Source organism: Eurosta solidaginis, chromosome 5 (assembly GCF_040869045.1).
Source record: "Eurosta solidaginis isolate ZX-2024a chromosome 5, ASM4086904v1, whole genome shotgun sequence".
Lineage (NCBI taxonomy): Eukaryota > Metazoa > Arthropoda > Insecta > Diptera > Tephritidae > Eurosta > Eurosta solidaginis.
Genome location: NC_090323.1, coordinates 44,345,842 through 44,363,055, shown reverse-complemented (window position 1 = coordinate 44,363,055; position 17,214 = coordinate 44,345,842). Strand labels below are relative to the sequence as shown.

The 17,214-nt window shown below is 33.9% G+C and overlaps 1 protein-coding gene across 20 annotated transcripts in view; it reads right to left on the bottom strand.

Moving 5' to 3' along the window:
• IRSp53 (Insulin receptor substrate 53 kDa) overlaps nucleotides 1-17,214 on the bottom strand; it is a 221,598-nt gene that overhangs the window by 77,165 nt on the left and 127,219 nt on the right. For 12 of the 20 annotated variants that reach the window (XM_067756740.1, XM_067756742.1, XM_067756758.1 and 9 more), the window contains one exon: nucleotides 12,852-13,830. In XM_067756740.1, the coding sequence (XP_067612841.1) occupies nucleotides 12,852-12,896 (45 nt within the window). In that variant the 5' untranslated portion in view covers nucleotides 12,897-13,830. The remainder of the gene's footprint in view (nucleotides 1-12,851; nucleotides 13,831-17,214) is intronic. The other 8 variants (XM_067756755.1, XM_067756756.1, XM_067756753.1 and 5 more) reach the window with 6 other exon arrangements.

The following is a 17,214-nucleotide window of genomic DNA, read 5'->3' as shown; positions in this document are numbered from 1 at the left end:
GGCTCCTTTGATGTGCTGGATATCAGTTGAAAATTCTGCAATGAATGAGAGTTGTCTGAGTTGAACCGGTGGAAGTTTTTAACGTTTTTGTTGACAAGGGTAAATCAATGGTTTATGATCGGTGCAAATCGTGAATGAATGTCCGTCCAAAAAATGACGAAAGTGCTGGATTTCAGCGTAGATCGCAAGAAGTTCACGATAGAAAGCAGGCCAAGAGCATTCTTTTGAAGACATTTTCTTCGAGAAGAAGGCAAGAGGTTGCCACACACCATCGACAAGCTGTTGTAAACATGCTCCGACTGAATGGTTTTAAGCATCTGTAAACAAACCAAGGGGCGCACCAATGCGAGGATGAACCAGAAGTGAAGCAGAAGAGATACAGTTTTTACAGGTTTTGAAAGCTTCTTCCAGTTCAAACATCCAGTTGATTGGTTGAGATCCTTTCAGGAGTGGGTTGCTGATTGCGTTATTCAATGGAGCTTCGTATTCAGAAACATGCGGAATGAATCTGCGATAGAAGTTCAACATTCCAAGAAAACGTCGAAGACCTTGTGCTGTTTTTGGCAATAGAAAGTACTTGATTACCCGGACGCGCTATTCTGGAGCTTGTATTCCAGCAGCAGAGATAATATAACCAATAAAAGGTATTTCATTAGCTCCAAAAGTACACTTTTTGACGTTGATCACCATTCCATATTTTGCTAGACGTTCAAAAATGATCTTAAGATGCCGTTTGTTCTCTTCTTTGGAACGAGAGAAAACGATAATGTCATCATTATATACGAAACAAAAATCTAAACTTCGCAAAACTTCATCCATGAACCTTTGAAAAGTCTGGCCAGCGTTTCGAAGTCCAAATGTCATGAATGGAAATTCAAAAAGGCCAAATGGAGTAATAATAGCAGTTTTGGAAATGTCATCTTCGGCTACAGGAATTTGTTGATAAGCTTTAACAAGATCAATTTTCGAAAATACTGTACAACCATCGATAAAGTGAGTGACGTCATGAATGTGACGGACAGGATACCGATCTGGGATAGTTCGAGCATTCAATGCACGAAAATCTCCACAAGGGCGCCAAGTTGAATCACGTTTTAGTGCCAAGTTTAAAGGCGATGACCAAGACCTCTCTGATGGACGAGTTGTACCAGCCTGTAACATAGCGTCGAATCTTTGTTTAGCTATTTTTAATTTCTCAGGTTTTAAGCGTCGGACTTTGCTTGTCACCGGTGGTCCAGGAGTTGTACGAATGTGATGAACAGCCTCGTGTTTTATATTACGAGGTAAACCAGGTGGACGAGTAATTTCAGGAAATTGAGAAATGAGAGCACCGAAAGTCGACGAGTCCTGAACTGCTTTAACACTGCTTTGCGATGAAGGCTGAGAAAAACCGTGTACTTGAAGACCAGTTGTGACGTCGACGATGCGTTTTGTACGACAATCCGGTAAAAGGTGATAATAAGCGAGAAAATCCGATCCAATTATTGGTAGATCGACGTCAGCGACGATAAATCTCCATAGACATGTGCAGTGAAGACTTCCGTTGCTTATTAACACATATTTAGCAGCGAGAAATGATCTCGGCACTAGTAGTGCAAGGACTGGTGACCTAATTGTTGTAAATTAGAAGTACCGTCGGGTGTAAAGAGCGTGAGTTGTACGTAGAAATGGTTGAAATTGTTTACGTAAACGCTCAAATGAAATATAACAACAAGCCTCGGATAAATACACTCTCTATTGATGACGACCATGGCAAACGTTTGAAGGACAATGAATTGAGGGCATGCACATGGAACGTCCGCTCCCTATATGGGATTGGTGCAGATGCCCGGCTGGTTGATATCCTCGTTAAAGCAAAATCTGACATCACCTCCATCCAAGAAATGCGTTGGACGAAGCAAGGAAGAAAGAAGATCAAAAATTGTGACATCTATTGGAGTGGCCATACGAATAAGCGCAGTTTCGGCGTCGGATTCGTGGTGGGAGAGAGACTTTGTCGCCAAGTTCTGGCGTTCACGCCTGTGGACGAACATCTCGCCGCTATCCGAATAAAAGCAAAATTTTTTAATATATCATTCATCTGCGCCAATGGGCCGACAGCGGAGAAAGACGATGAGGTGAAAGATACTTTTTATGAACAATTAGAACGCACATACGAGCGCTGCCCCCGTCATGATATAAAAGTCGTGCTTGGCGACTTTAACGCCAGGGCGGGCAAAGAAGGTGTTTTTAGCCCTACAGTCTGAAAGTTTAGTCTACACAATGAAACTACTCCTAATGGACTGAGGCTGATTGACTTTGCCGGTGCTCGAAACATGGTCATATCCAGCACGAGGTTCATGCATAAAAAGATACATCAAGCTACATGGCTCTCTCCTGATCGAAATACTCGCAATCAAAACGATCACGTTGTGATAGACGGACGGCATGCATCCAGTGTTTAGATGTGCGCACGATCCGAGGACCTAACATCGACTCGGAATATATATCCCCGCGCCCGATTATGACGAAGTTAGAATAGCAATAACCAGATTGAAAAACAACAAGGCCGTGAGCGCCAATGGATTGCCTGCGGAGCTATTCAAGTACGGCAGCGAGGAGTTGGTAAAGCGCATGCAGCAGCTTCTTAGCAAAATATAGGCGGACGAGTGCATGCCCGACGGTTGGAATCTAAGTGTTCTTTGCCCAGTCCACAAGAAGGGGGATACTGCAAAATGCACCAACTATCCTGGAATCAGCCTTCTTAATATCGCATATAAGGTCCTTTCAAGTGTATTGTGCGAAAGATTGAAGCCCACCGTGAACCGGCTGTTTGGACCTTATCAGTGCGGCTTCAGACCTGGTAAATCTACCATCGACCAGATTTTCACAATGCGCCAAATCTTGGAAAAAACCCGTGAAAAGACAATCGACACACATCACCTCTTCGTCGAATTTAAAGCCGCCTTCGACAGCACGAAAAGGAGCTGCCTATATGCCGCTATGGCTGAATTTGGTTTGCCCGCAAAACTTATACGGCTGTGCAAAATGACGTTGAGCAACACCATCAGCTCAGTCAGAATTGGGAAGGACCTCTCCGAGCCATTCGAAACTAAACGAGGTTTCAGACAGGGTGACCCCCTATCGTGCGATTTCTTTAATTTGATGCTGGAGAAAATTATACTAGTTTCAGAACTTAACCGCACTGGAACAATATACTATAAAAGCGTGCAGTTACTGGCATATGCTGATGACATTAATATCATCGGCCTAAACACCCGCGTTGTTAGTTCTGCTTACTCCAAACTGAAAAAAGAAGCGGTAAAGATGGCTTTGATGGTGAATGAGGACAAAACGAAGTACCTGTTGTCACCGAGCAAAGAGTCATCGCATACGCGCCTTGGCAACCACGCTACTGTTGGGAGCCATAATTTCGAAATAGTAAAAGACTTCGTTTATTTGGGAACCAGCATCAGCACTAGCAACAACATCGGCACTGAAATCCAGGGAAGAATCAATCTTGCCAATAAATGCTACTTTGGACTAGGTAGTTAATTGAAAAGTAAAGTCATCTCTCAGCGAACGAAAATTATACTCTACTCTATCGTACCCGTCCTGCTATCTGGGGCAGAAGCATGGACCATGACAACAGCAGATGAAGCGGCTTTGGGTTGGAAGGACCAGGTGGAAAATGATTTAAGCTCTCTTGGTGTGACCAATTGGCGCCGGTTGGCGGAGCGAAGGAGCGACTGGCGTGCCTTGTTGGACGACCATAACCGTTTAGACGGTTAAGCGCCAATTAAGTAAGTAAGCAAAACGCTCGTTTAATTAGAACTGCAGCTAATCGAACAATATAACTATGAAATTTCGAAGTAACGAGTAGGTTTAGTCTAAAATCATTTAGAATTTTCGATAATGGCACCAAGTAGGAGATTCTAGAAGCAGAAATGTTTAGACATTTGTAGAAATATGCGGACAAGGCAACAGAGAGTATAAAAGTAGCGCAAGCTGATTAGTCAGTAAAAATTTCTGATTTAAACAGGCTATTGGTTGTGAAGTATAAGAGTTATTGTTAAGTATATTCAAAGTAGTCTAATAAAGACCATTTTGCATTATTGTATTGTGGAGTTATTTGTTCAAATGTTTGGCAATTCGAACGTTAGCAGAAGGTTTGGAATAAGCGGAATTTCCCAAAATTCGTTTCAATAGTAATTTCTGTAAATCCAGATATCTTCATGTTAGCCAACTTCTCTGTGCCGAAAGCGTGTTTGGCAAGCGCTCCAAGTGTATTTCTGCCATGAAAAGCTCTCAGTGAAAACTCATCTGCCTTGCAGATGCCATTCGGAGTCGGCATAAAACATGTAGGTCCCGACCTGCCAATTTGTAGGGAAAATCAAGAGGAGCACGACGCAAATCGGAGGAGAAGCTCGGCCTAAAATCTCTTCGGAGGTTATAGCGCCTTACATTTATTTATTTTATGTTAGTCTCAATTTAAAATACTTATATTAAAATAAAAATAAAAATTCAATAAACATGGTATGTTTGAAATATGTTTGTGTTATACAATTAACGAAATTTACTCATAAATCATCGAATTTGGTAAAAAAAATTTATTCTTGATTGCAGCTTTTTCATTTGTTGATTTATCACTCCTACTTTGCGTCGTTTTTCTTTACTTCTTATATTATTTATTCAATGTAATTATCTGCAAACCACAAACTGTGTACTAAATCACTTCTGCATTCATATAAACGAAATTATTTTTCGGCTAACCGCAAATCAGCAGTTGGCTGTCCCTCGAAGTTTGCTAGAGCTAAAATCAGATGGAACCGGTTTATTTTTGTTTGCGAGTTTGGCTTATTTTTTTCTCAAATTATTATTTTTAAATTTTTCATAATTGTTGCTGTCTTTTTGGTTGTGCGTTTTTTTTTTATCTATTTTTCCTTGTTTATCATTTTTTGTTTTTTATTTCGTGAATGATAAAAAAAGCGTAAAATACCAATAGATATCAATGGCAAACGTATATCAATCAAACTAATCAAAGCAAAGTTTTTTTTTTCGTGTGAAACATTTTTATACGCGTTCGTTAATTTTAATTATTTTACGTATGAAGCACAATTAAAATGCTGGCAGAAATCAGGCACGTGTATAATTTCAGTCATCGGCGTGGTGATCTACTTGTTTTGTTTGACATTTGAGGTTTTCTTTGAATTGCCCTTAAACTAGTATTTGGGGGGAACGCAGGAGTCAGGGCCGCAGAGAGCGGAGCCGGGCCCCTGGCACAGTTCGCGGTTACGGGCTCCCTAAAAATAAACTCAATCCAGTAAAAAACTAACATAACGTACATAAATTTTTGAATTCACTTTGTCAGTTTTCTTTCATATAAAATAAGAGTTACTGGAGGACTTACATAAATGAAATGTTAGATTTCATTGTTTGATTTACTTACATTAACTTTTTCTAAATATGTACATTTTAAGAGCTTGAATCAGCCAAGGAAAACCTTCCGTTTTTTTTGGTCTGCAAATATGAAAATTATCGATTCAAAACTAATGCTGCGAGCAAAGCTGGACTCCAACGCCAATATTCCAAATTTGCTAAGTGGGATGAATGATTTCATCTATTACATCCGTAGAAATATCAATGTCATAAATCGAGCAGAATGCCGCTGCCCTTTTTATGAGCTCTTCTTCCGTCAGATCCTGATACTTCCACAAAAAACTAAATTTAATCGCAATGCCATTTACGCAATTTGCTATTTGAATTAGTTTCCGAATCACACTCAGGTGATTCGCCACGTAATTCATCGAACTGGCGCTTTCTTATCTTCCTTCTTTTCTCTGCGAAGGTATTCACACCTCCTACACTCCCTGCCAGAATCTTACATTCTTGAAGTATGATCGACCATTGCCCCTTGAATTTCTTCAATTCATCAATCAGGCTACATATATTTTCTGTTTCCACGTCCAGTGTGGCATTTCTAGCTTGCAGTACCAGATTTCGATGGTTGATTACCTTCAACAATTTGAGCCAAATGGAGGCTAAAAGGATACACTCAAATTTCCCCATATATGCTTCAATACTTTTCAAATCCGTTACTGTTTATGAACTCAGATTCAAAAGCTTGATTTCATCAATAGCTTTCAAAATTTGGGGAATGTGAGTTGCGAAAGGTTTCACACTATCCACACGAGCAGACCATCGTGTTTATGACTTGCTGTGCAAGGAGGAATTAGTTTTTTTCTTGAGAATTTCCCATCTCTGAGGGCTTGCGCTAAAGAATTATACAATTTCTGCATAATACCGACTAATTTGATGCACAACATTCAGCAGTTTGTACTCCACATAAATTTAAACTATAACAAGCACAACCTGCAAATATTGCCAGGGAGTTATCTCTCAGGATATGACTCTGTGCTTCTTTGTAATGACAGCTCACATTACTGCCATTATTATACCCGTGTCCACGGCAGTCATGCAGTGGAATATTGTGCTTTTTTAGAGTGCTGCGAATCAGCTCAGCGATAGCTTCTCCTGTTTTTGCGTTACAATCGACAAACTCTAAGAAGCGTTCTTGGATTTTCAATTTTCCGGAGTCCCTGTGTAATAATACATAACGCAATATAAAAACAGTCTGCTCAATATGCGCCGAATCAGGGGTTGCATCCACTATTACTGTGTAATACTTGACGGACTTTCTCTCGCTTTCTATCTTTCTAATTACTCGACTTGCACAGATTTCTATGAACTCATTTTGTATTCCATCAGACAAATATTGTTCTTGGAGACGATACTTTTTCGTTTGAGATTCCCTCACCTTCCCCAAATGTTCATGCAATAGGGGGTCATAATTGCTGATCAGTTCCAAAATACCAAAGAAGTTTCCATTTTTTGGATTTCAGATCAATGGCAACAAAATATGTATCTATAAAATCCTAGTTAGAGTACTGTCAATACTGCTTTGCCTCGCCGGGCCCCCAAAAACTTTCCGGGCCCCAGGGCAATTGCCCTGGCTGTCCCCCCCCCCCTCTCCCCGGCCCTGGCAGGAGAGCTTGCAGGTCCTTCAACTTAGCAAAATCTAATTCATCATGAAAAGTCTTATAAAGATATCCAAAATATCTTTCGAATAGCTGTCAGAAAGGCCCAAAGTTAGCCCGGGAAAATTTCTGTTATGATATCGAAGTGAACATTGAGACCAAAAAGCTACGTGATAATTTCCACTCAGCTTCATAAGACATTATGCTATTTTTTTACTTGCCATGCACGTTAGTTGTTGTTGCTAAGCAAGGAATAACTTTAATTTAGTTGGTTATATAATTTCGAAAAAACTTCAGGGTGGACAATGTGACAACTGTTTCGTTTATACCTTCTAAACCTCTTAGAAGAATTTTCGCCCAGGAATGGAACTAGCAATCACACTTCCTCTGTGATCGATTTGTTGACTGACAGACTCGACCAAAGGTGTCGTGGCGAGGACAGTCTTAGGCATCCCTCTGTGTAGATAACCTACTTGTAAGAACAAAGTGGAATGCCTATAATTTCCCACAACCAAATGAAATATATATAAACTTTAAGAGGACAACATAACTCTTCTTGTACCTATAAGTGATGGTGAACGTTGTTGTTTTGAGGTAGCTAGCACGAAGCTTGATCGGAGGGCTAATTCAATTGCTGAATTCGAATGGTCGTCTACTGGTGAAACCAGCAATGAAGAAACCCAGTAAAGTAAAAAATAAATTGACGAACTGAAAATGACAGCGACATCGAACGCCGACGAATCTCCAACTCACGAGCCACTGACAGTAAGTAGACGACAACTACGACAATAATTTTGATGAATACAAAACTCAACAAGACTCCACAATAATATGGGTAGATTCCGAAAAGGACTTTTTTTAACTTCAGTTAGGAGGTATTTATTAAGCCTTGCAGCGGTGGAGATTCAACTCAGAAACCAATACCCAACTCCCAGTAAGTTGCTAACACCAATCACACTTCAAATGGCTGCTAAAGAAGGGAAACTAAGAAGAAAAAAAGAGAAGGTTAGAACAAATAGAAAAGTGGGTCCTATATATACGTCATAAGTTCAAAACCAACGGCGTTTTGCAAAGCGGTGCTGAAGATTACAAAACAATTCAAATTTTTCATTGTGGTCGCTGAACGGCTGTCGAAGCTTAATATGCGGTAGGTACGCTGCAGCCCGTTTAATCAACTTCCGGTATTAGCAAGAGAAGCCAACAACCCAAAAACTACTAGCATGCACTTTTCTTACAAATGAGGAGCCCCATGGCGGCTCAGGGGGAGAATTGGATTCCTGATCATAGCAGACTATGAACTTATTAAAGAAGAAGCACCGTAAAAGACCAGCAAATTTAGCTTGCTCGTTGTGTGCGAAAAATCTTTGCAGGGCCTGGCTAAGGCTCATTGAACGATCTCCAAGTTGAATGTCTTACGAGGAGACCTAACCCCTGAATGAGTGAAAGTGGTAAGTTAGGTATAAAGAATGGAGAAAACATAGTGCCAGTTGAAGAATTCCATAAGATATGTATCTAACCAGACATTAAAGCCCTGCTTAAGGCATTGCATTTACCACTTTCTACACAAACCAGTCATCTTAATTTATTTAGGCGCCTGATCTAACGGAAAGGTAAAGGGATCATTAGACATCACCGACACAGTCGAAGTACATCGTCCGCTTACCTTAAGAAAAAGAGCCCTTTATACAAACACACCACGATTCAAAATTAATAATTTAATAAAACAACAATCAAGATTGTTTGTAAAGGACTTTTTGTTTTGTTAATAAAACCAACTGCGTTCATTTTTAATTTTTAATATATTTCATTGGCTTGCAGGTATTTACCTTTTTATTTGCATATTTATCCATATACATATACACAAACATACATACATGTTTCAGTCGACCAACAACTTTCACTCAACTTTCAGTTACACAAAATCATTCAACATCCTGCAATATTCGAACAATTGCCAATTATTTTGACGTCTTACAGTACGCCCCCTGAACGAGCTATTCATAAGTTAAAATTAAAATAAACTGAAACAAACTAATGTTCGATGTCTCTAAAATTGACAATGAATAGTTTGTCATTGTGACATTGAGAAATCGCATGAGGGGAAAAACACTGGATAGTGTGAAAAACTATTTGATTTGCTTGAATGGATGTTAGTGGAATATTACACTTTTTTATACCCAGCTGTACATGTGCACAGGGTATTATAACCTTAATTGGATAACGGTTGGTTGTACAGCTCTAAAGGAGTCAAGATAGATATAAACTTCCATATATGTATCAAAATCATCAGTATCAAAAAAAATTGATTATGCCATGTCTGTCCATCCGCCTTTCGTATGTCCGTTCGTTAACACGATAACTTGAGCAAATATTTAGATATTTTCACCAAATTCGGTATGCGGGCTTACCTGGATCCAGAAAAAATTGGTGTTCAAAATGAAGTGAAGCGAAATCGGACGATAACCACGCCCACTTATTCGATATCGAAAATTTTAAAAAATGGAAAAAATGAGATAGTTCAAATGAATAACGCTAAGCTAATAAAATTTGATATGAGCATTGGTTTTATGAAGCAAAACATAATTTTCAAAACAATTTCGAATATGGGCGTGGCATCACCCACATTTAAAGGATAAAATTTGGAAGTTTAAGAAACCGTAAATCCAAAGGCGTTGAAGTTATTACATTGAAATTTGGCAGAGACATTATCCTTACTAAATTATATAGACTCTTGTTGTTGTTGTTGTAGCAGTGAATTATACAGGCTTAGTGAAGATACTCCAAATCAGTTAAAGAACACGCCCACTTTTCCTAAAGGTCTAACCTTAACAAAGTTTGCAATAACTCTATGGTATTTAACTACATTTGACTGATATTCTACCTTAGTAGTGAAATGGTTGAGCTAAGAACACAACTTAAACAAACTGAAATGGGTGCGACTTTTCACCACACAGCCTTTCAAGTGCATAGCTGGGTATGTAATGTTCGGTTTCATCCCAACTTAGACTTTCTTACTTGTTTTTACTCAAAAGCAGCACATTTAAGTATTTTTAACAAATAGGAAGATACATGTTTTTGATTATATTTTTAAAAAACTTATTTGTGTGCTTGATTTTATTTGAAACTCGTCATCGCCTTGACCAGTCAGAAATTGTTTGTTTTTTTTTTTTTCATCACACCGTGAAGCAATAAACCAGACAGGTGAAGTCAATATTACAAAACGGAGTCGCATTTGACAATACTTTCCCTCATAAATTTAAGCGTTGCTTCTTAACTTATTTTCACAAATTTGCTCATATCTCTGAAGAGGGAAGGCTTAAAGCTAAACGATGGGCATACTAACTGGACACTGCCTTCTGGGGGCACATGCTTATTAGTTAGGCCTTTACAGTAACAGCAGTTGCAGGAAGTACGAGCGGCAGGAATACACGGCTGAATACGTTCTTTGCTCGTGTCTGACGCTCGTGAAGTCAAGGCTATAGCTATAAGGGGCAGCAGAGTTGCCCCATGTTGAAGCAGCAATGAGAAAACTTCTTGTATTTGACAAGAAAACGGAATTCATTTATAACATATTTTTTGGCACCTAATTGGGGTTCTTCCGTTTGGTTGTTAAAAAATTTCTGCTAACACTATGAACACATTGAGTCTATGTGAAGTCTTTATTGACCGGTCAGTTCAAACAGACTTAACCTAAGCTCTTTTGAGATTTCGAAAGAAAAATACCAGCGGGAAAACTTAGGCTAGAGAAGTTGGGAATCTAGATAGAATGTACATGCAGGCTTGTATTTTACTAAAACCAAATTAACAACATTTTGTTTGTGCAGTGATGCCAGGATGTGGAATGCTAATCAATTGGATGACTGGTCCTACTTTGAAAAGATGGTTAAAGCGTTCAGGGATTCTAGATTTCAGTTCTCTCCAACGCATGCGGAATAACCTGCCACGCTCATATCCGCGCGACTTCCAGATTAATATTGCGTGTTTCTTTCCTAAGTCGTCAACAAGCATGCAAAACACTACTGTTTGCGAGATCGCTCGTAATAAGTTTTATGGAACTGTCTTAGTTCTCCAGTTTTTGTCTGGGAACCGTCCCTTCATGCAGTTAAATATGATCTCAGGTCATTAACCTTTTGAAAAAAGGGACTTATTAAGATTACTTGCCGTATTCACCGGTTATTTCGCGATTGTGCCCGATCCAGCAAAACGCATTGTAATCCAATATCCCATTTTGAAGTTACTACCTTTTTCGTTATATTAAAATAGCATAATGAGATTTCTAGGAAACAAATTTTTACAGAGTCTCCCACAACTTAGGGATACTAGGCCATGGAAGCTGTTAAGTTTTCGTCATTATTTTCCGACTTATTTTATTGGTTTGTATGGGAGTTTTGGTGCCAAAATGGCGCATAAGCTCTAATTCCATGGGGCCATAATAGTCAAATATCGATGAAATCAAATCAAGTGCTGCCGTACTCGAACAAAAGTTGGACCTATTTCTACCAAATGACAGTATCATTTTATTAAATCTAGCAAAATGAACAAAATATTGTATACTTTTAGGAGCACAAAATATTTCTTTAGACCGTGGGTTTGAATCGAGCTCAAGGCCTAACAATAATTATTTTATCATTATTATTGTTATGATAAATTTTTTCTTAATTGAAAAAATTATTAAATTAGAATAGAATAAAGAAAAAAATTAAGACAACTGCCAAAGCTCGTTGTATAAATCCATTTCGGGAACTGCTAAATTCCTTCATCGGCAATGTTTAGGCGCCGCTGCTATAACCATTCAGCCATCACGGCGGTTTTTTGTTTGTCTTCATTATTCCTACTTCTATTCTGGTTCTTGCCAATTGATATTCACAACACTGCGACATCTGTTGCAGAATGAATGTGAAAATTGGACTTGTTTAATGGCAATGCTGCCATAGTGTCATATTTTATTGACACTTTTTCCCCGTGCTCTGGGATGTATTAAAAATTGTTGTTATATCGGCTTACTGATTTGTAAGATCGCGGGTTCGAATCGAGCTCAAGGCCTAACAATAATTATTTTATCATTATTATTGTTATGATAAATTTTTTCTTAATTGAAAAAATTATTAAATTAGAATAGAAGAAAGAAAAATTTAGACAACTGCCAAAGCTCGTTGTATAGATCCATTTCGGGAACTGCTAAATTCCTTCATCGGCAACGTTTAGGCGCCGCTGCTATAACCATTCAGCCATCACAGCGGTTTTTTTATTTGTCTTCATTAATCCTACTTCTATTCTGGTTCTTGCCAATTGATATTCACAACACTGCGACATCTGTTGCAGAATGAATGTGAAAATTGGACTTGTTTGATGGCAATGATGCCATAGTGTCATATTTTATTGACACTTTTTCCCCGTGCTCTGGGATAATAATGATAAAATAATTATTATTAGGCCTTGAGCTCGATTCAAAACCGCGATCTTACAAATCAGTAGGCCGATATAACAACAAAAATTGTTATTTCTTTAGACAATTTTTATCATTAAGTTTTAGTGACAATTACGTCATTAATCCAAGGTGGGAAGTTGGTTTGCAGATTATTACTATTCTTAGCGAAGTTTTTCGATTTCGAACATATCGCTTACAATCGATCGAAGAGTATACTTACGCCTAAAAGTAGGCTATAGCTGAAATATTTTTTTAAACATTTCTTATATCAGCAAAATATTCAGTATTCAGGAACTTTCAATGTCCAATTTTGGTTACTTGGCTTTACAAAATAAATTAATATCGCTTTGTGTATATATATCTGATTTCTTTTTAATAATTGGTAAAATATAAATGTGTATGCTTACCTTATAAACACCATCCACCATCTTCGTAATTTCTTCGGACTCCATTTTGGCTCTCTACAAAACGGCGCCTGTTATGTTGAGTGTTGATTTTTGTAAATTTTCACGATAATATTTTACTATGCGACACAAACAACAAAAACTTTAATATAAACAAATATAAAAGAAGTTTTGCAAACACAAAACAGAATTTAAAAAAAAAGTGTGAACACCATAAAAAACTATTAAGCGTCTCTTTGTTAAAGTATTTCATATAGCGTTTTTGTTTATAAATATCTTTACACTTTGTATATGTGAATAAGCACATCTATAGAGACATAAAATTGCAGTTCCAATCTTTTTTAAAGAAAAAAATTACTAGGCGCCAATTGAACGCTCCTTGTTGTCCATAAATTCACTTTCAATGGCCTTTATTATGTTCATGCAGTAAAAACATACAGACACAGTTGTAGGTAGCTTGGAATTATCTATTTGGTTTTTTTTGTTCGCTTTTTAAGGTTTTCTTTTCATTCACTTTCGATAACCGTGCGCGGCTCCTCGCTGCTCGTTGGCGGCAGCATTGTTGCAATGTTGTTTGTTTTATCCGCCCCTTTTGTAAGCTGATGGCCTTTCTGGGAATCTCAACCAAGCACTTCAGGCATTTTTAACTGCATTTTGTTTTTTTTTATCTGGCCATTATGTTGTTATAAATGTTGATGCTACAGTCTGCTGCTACTATTGCTGTCTGGGCAATTGAAGGCGTTTATTTTTTATTTCCTTGGCTTGGTAAATAAAACGTCTGACAATTTAATGCTGTTGCAGAAAATTGAAGAGTTCAATAAACGTAATTGTGTGTGTTTTTTTTTTTTGTTGCGGTTTGATTTTTCAGTTTTGTTTGTTTAAACCTTTTCCACTGTTATTTTAGTGGGCTGATTTGTTTATATATAGATTTTTGCACATATTTAATTTTTTCCATTTTTATATTTCATTTTACTTTAGTTTGCTATATTTAATATAATTTTATTATCTTTTGTAAAGTTTTATAATTTTATTTTTTTATATTTATTTATTTATTTCTTCATTTTATTTTGTTTTACTTTATTTTAATTTATTTGATTTTATTTAAATTTATTTTATTTTGTTTTGTTTTATTTTGTTTTGGTTAATATAATTTATCTTACTTTATTTGATTTTATTTATTTTATTTTATTTTTAGCTTATAATGTTTTATTTTTTTATTCAATCCTATTTTGTTTAGTTTAATTTAGTTTTATTTTATTTTGCAATTTTTTTATTTTATTTTTTCCCCTACGTTATTTTAATTTATTTTGCTTTAATTAAGTTTATTTTATTTTATCTAATACTGTTTCATTTTGTTTTATTTCATTTTTTTAATTTATTTTATTTCATTTTATGCTGTTTCTTAATTTTTATTTAAATTTATTTGCTTCATTTTGTTTTATTTTATTTTAATTTATTTTATTTAATTTTATTTTATTTTACTTCATTTAATTTATTTTATTTTATTTTCCTTTATCTTATTTTATTTTACTTTATTTTATTTTGCTTTATTTTATTATTTTTTTATCAATTGTCTGCGCAGCTATGGCAGGTTGTCTGAAAAAGTTTCTACTTACTATTCCAAAAACAAAATACAATTTTTCAAATTTAGAAAAATTAAAAAATTACAATAATTATCATTAGAAAAAAATTAATGTTCTGGCCTTGAGCACGAATCGAACCTTGAATCATTTATCAATAGGCCGATAAAAACAAAACCATTTTTATATTTCATTTTACATTAGTTTGCTATATTTAATATAATTTTATTATCTTTTGTAAAGTTTTATAATTTTATTTTTTTATATTTATTTATTTATTTCTTCATTTTATTTTGTTTTACTTTATTTTAATTTATTTTATTTTATTTAAATTTATTTTATTTTGTTTTGTTTTATTTTGTTTTGGTTAATATAATTTATCTTACTTTATTTGATTTTATTTATTTTATTTTTTTTTTAGCTTATAATGTTTTATTTTTTTATTCAATTCTATTTTGTTTAGTTTAATTTAGTTTTATTTTATTTTGCGATTTTTTTATTTTATTTTTTCCCCTACGTTATTTTATTTTATTTTACTTTAATTAAGTTTATTTTATTTTATTTAATACTGTTTCATTTTGTTTTATTTCATTTTTTTAATTTATTTTATTTCATTTTATGCTGTTTCTTAATTTTTATTTAAATTTGTTTGCTTTACTTTGTTTTATTTTATTTTAATTTATTTTATTTAATTTTATTTTATTTTACTTCATTTAATTTATTTTATTTTATTTTCCTTTATCTTATTTTATTTTACTTTATTTTATTTTGCTTTATTTTATTATTTTTTTATCAATTGTCTGCGCAGCTATGGCAGGTTGTCTGAAAAATTTTCTACTTACTATTCCAAAAACAAAATACAATTTTTCAAATTTAGAAAAATTAAAAAATTACAATAATTATCATTAGAAAAAAATTATTGTTCTGGCCTTGAGCTCGAATCGAACCTTGAATCATTTATCAATGGGCCGATAAAAACAAAAACAATTGTTAATAAACCATGAGCACTTGGGAATGTCAAACAAAGTAATTGACAATAAACAAAAATCGAGCATTATCAGTGATTTGCACCAGATGGCGCAACACTGAATAAATATAGTTGGTAAAAAGGAACAGAAGTAGCAAATTTGCCAGTCAAACAAACCACCGCTGTATAGCTAAAAGGTTAGCGCAGCATGCCTAAAGCGTACTGATGATGAAGGCTTAGCACCCTTCGAAATGGATCTATCTGCGCAGCTATGGCAGGTTGTCTGAAAAATTTTCTACTGACTATTCCAAAAACAAAATACAATTTTTCCAAATTTAGAAAAATTAAAAAATTTCAATAATTATCATTAGAAAAAAATTATTGTTCTGGCCTTGAGCCGAATCGAAACTTGAATCAATTTTTTTTTTATTTTATTTTATTTTTTTTTTTATTTTTTACTTTATTCTATTATTTCAGTTCACCTTATATTATTTGATTTTGTTTTAATTTATTTTATTTTATTTTGTTTTATTTTACTTTATTTTATTTTATTTTATTTTATTTTTTATTTGTTTTATTTTTTTGTTTGTTTTCGTTTATTTGATTTTGATTTAATTTATTTTATTTTATCTTGTTTTGTTTATTTTATTTTATTTTTTATTTGTTTTATTTTGTTCCTATTGACCTCATACTATTTTATTTTAATATTATTTTTATTATTATTTATTTTATTTGTTGCATTTTACTTATTGTTTCAAATTAACTCTATCTTTCAGATTATTTTTCCCTTATTTATTTTTTTTTTTTTTTGCGTAATTCTTCCAGATCGTTTTTCTGAAGCTTTCTTCATACATATTTGTAATACTATTTTTTTATAATTTTTTTTTTACCTGTAATACTGTTTCATTTTGTTTTATTTCATTTTTTTAATTTATTTTATTTCATTTTATGCTGTTTCTTAATTTTTATTTAAATTTATTTGCTTCATTTTGTTTTATTTTATTTTAATTTATTTTATTTAATTTTATTTTATTTTACTTCATTTAATTTATTTTATTTTATTTTCCTTTATCTTATTTTATTTTACTTTATTTTATTTTGCTTTATTTTATTATTTTTTTATCAATTGTCTGCGCAGCTATGGCAGGTTGTCTGAAAAAGTTTCTACTTACTATTCCAAAAACAAAATACAATTTTTCAAATTTAGAAAAATTAAAAAATTACAATAATTATCATTAGAAAAAAATTAATGTTCTGGCCTTGAGCACGAATCGAACCTTGAATCATTTATCAATAGGCCGATAAAAACAAAACCATTTTTATATTTCATTTTACATTAGTTTGCTATATTTAATATAATTTTATTATCTTTTGTAAAGTTTTATAATTTTATTTTTTTATATTTATTTATTTATTTCTTCATTTTATTTTGTTTTACTTTATTTTAATTTATTTGATTTTATTTAAATTTATTTTATTTTTGTTTTGTTTTATTTTGTTTTGGTTAATATAATTTATCTTACTTTATTTGATTTTATTTATTTTATTTTATTTTTAGCTTATAATGTTTTATTTTTTTATTCAATTCTATTTTGTTTAGTTTAATTTAGTTTTATTTTATTTTGCGATTTTTTTATTTTATTTTTTCCCCTACGTTATTTTATTTTATTTTACTTTAATTAAGTTTATTTTATTTTATTTAATGCTGTTTCATTTTGTTTTATTTCATTTTTTTAATTTATTTTATTTCATTTTATGCTGTTTCTTAATTTTTATTTAAATTTATTTGCTTTACTTTGTTTTATTTTATTTTAATTTA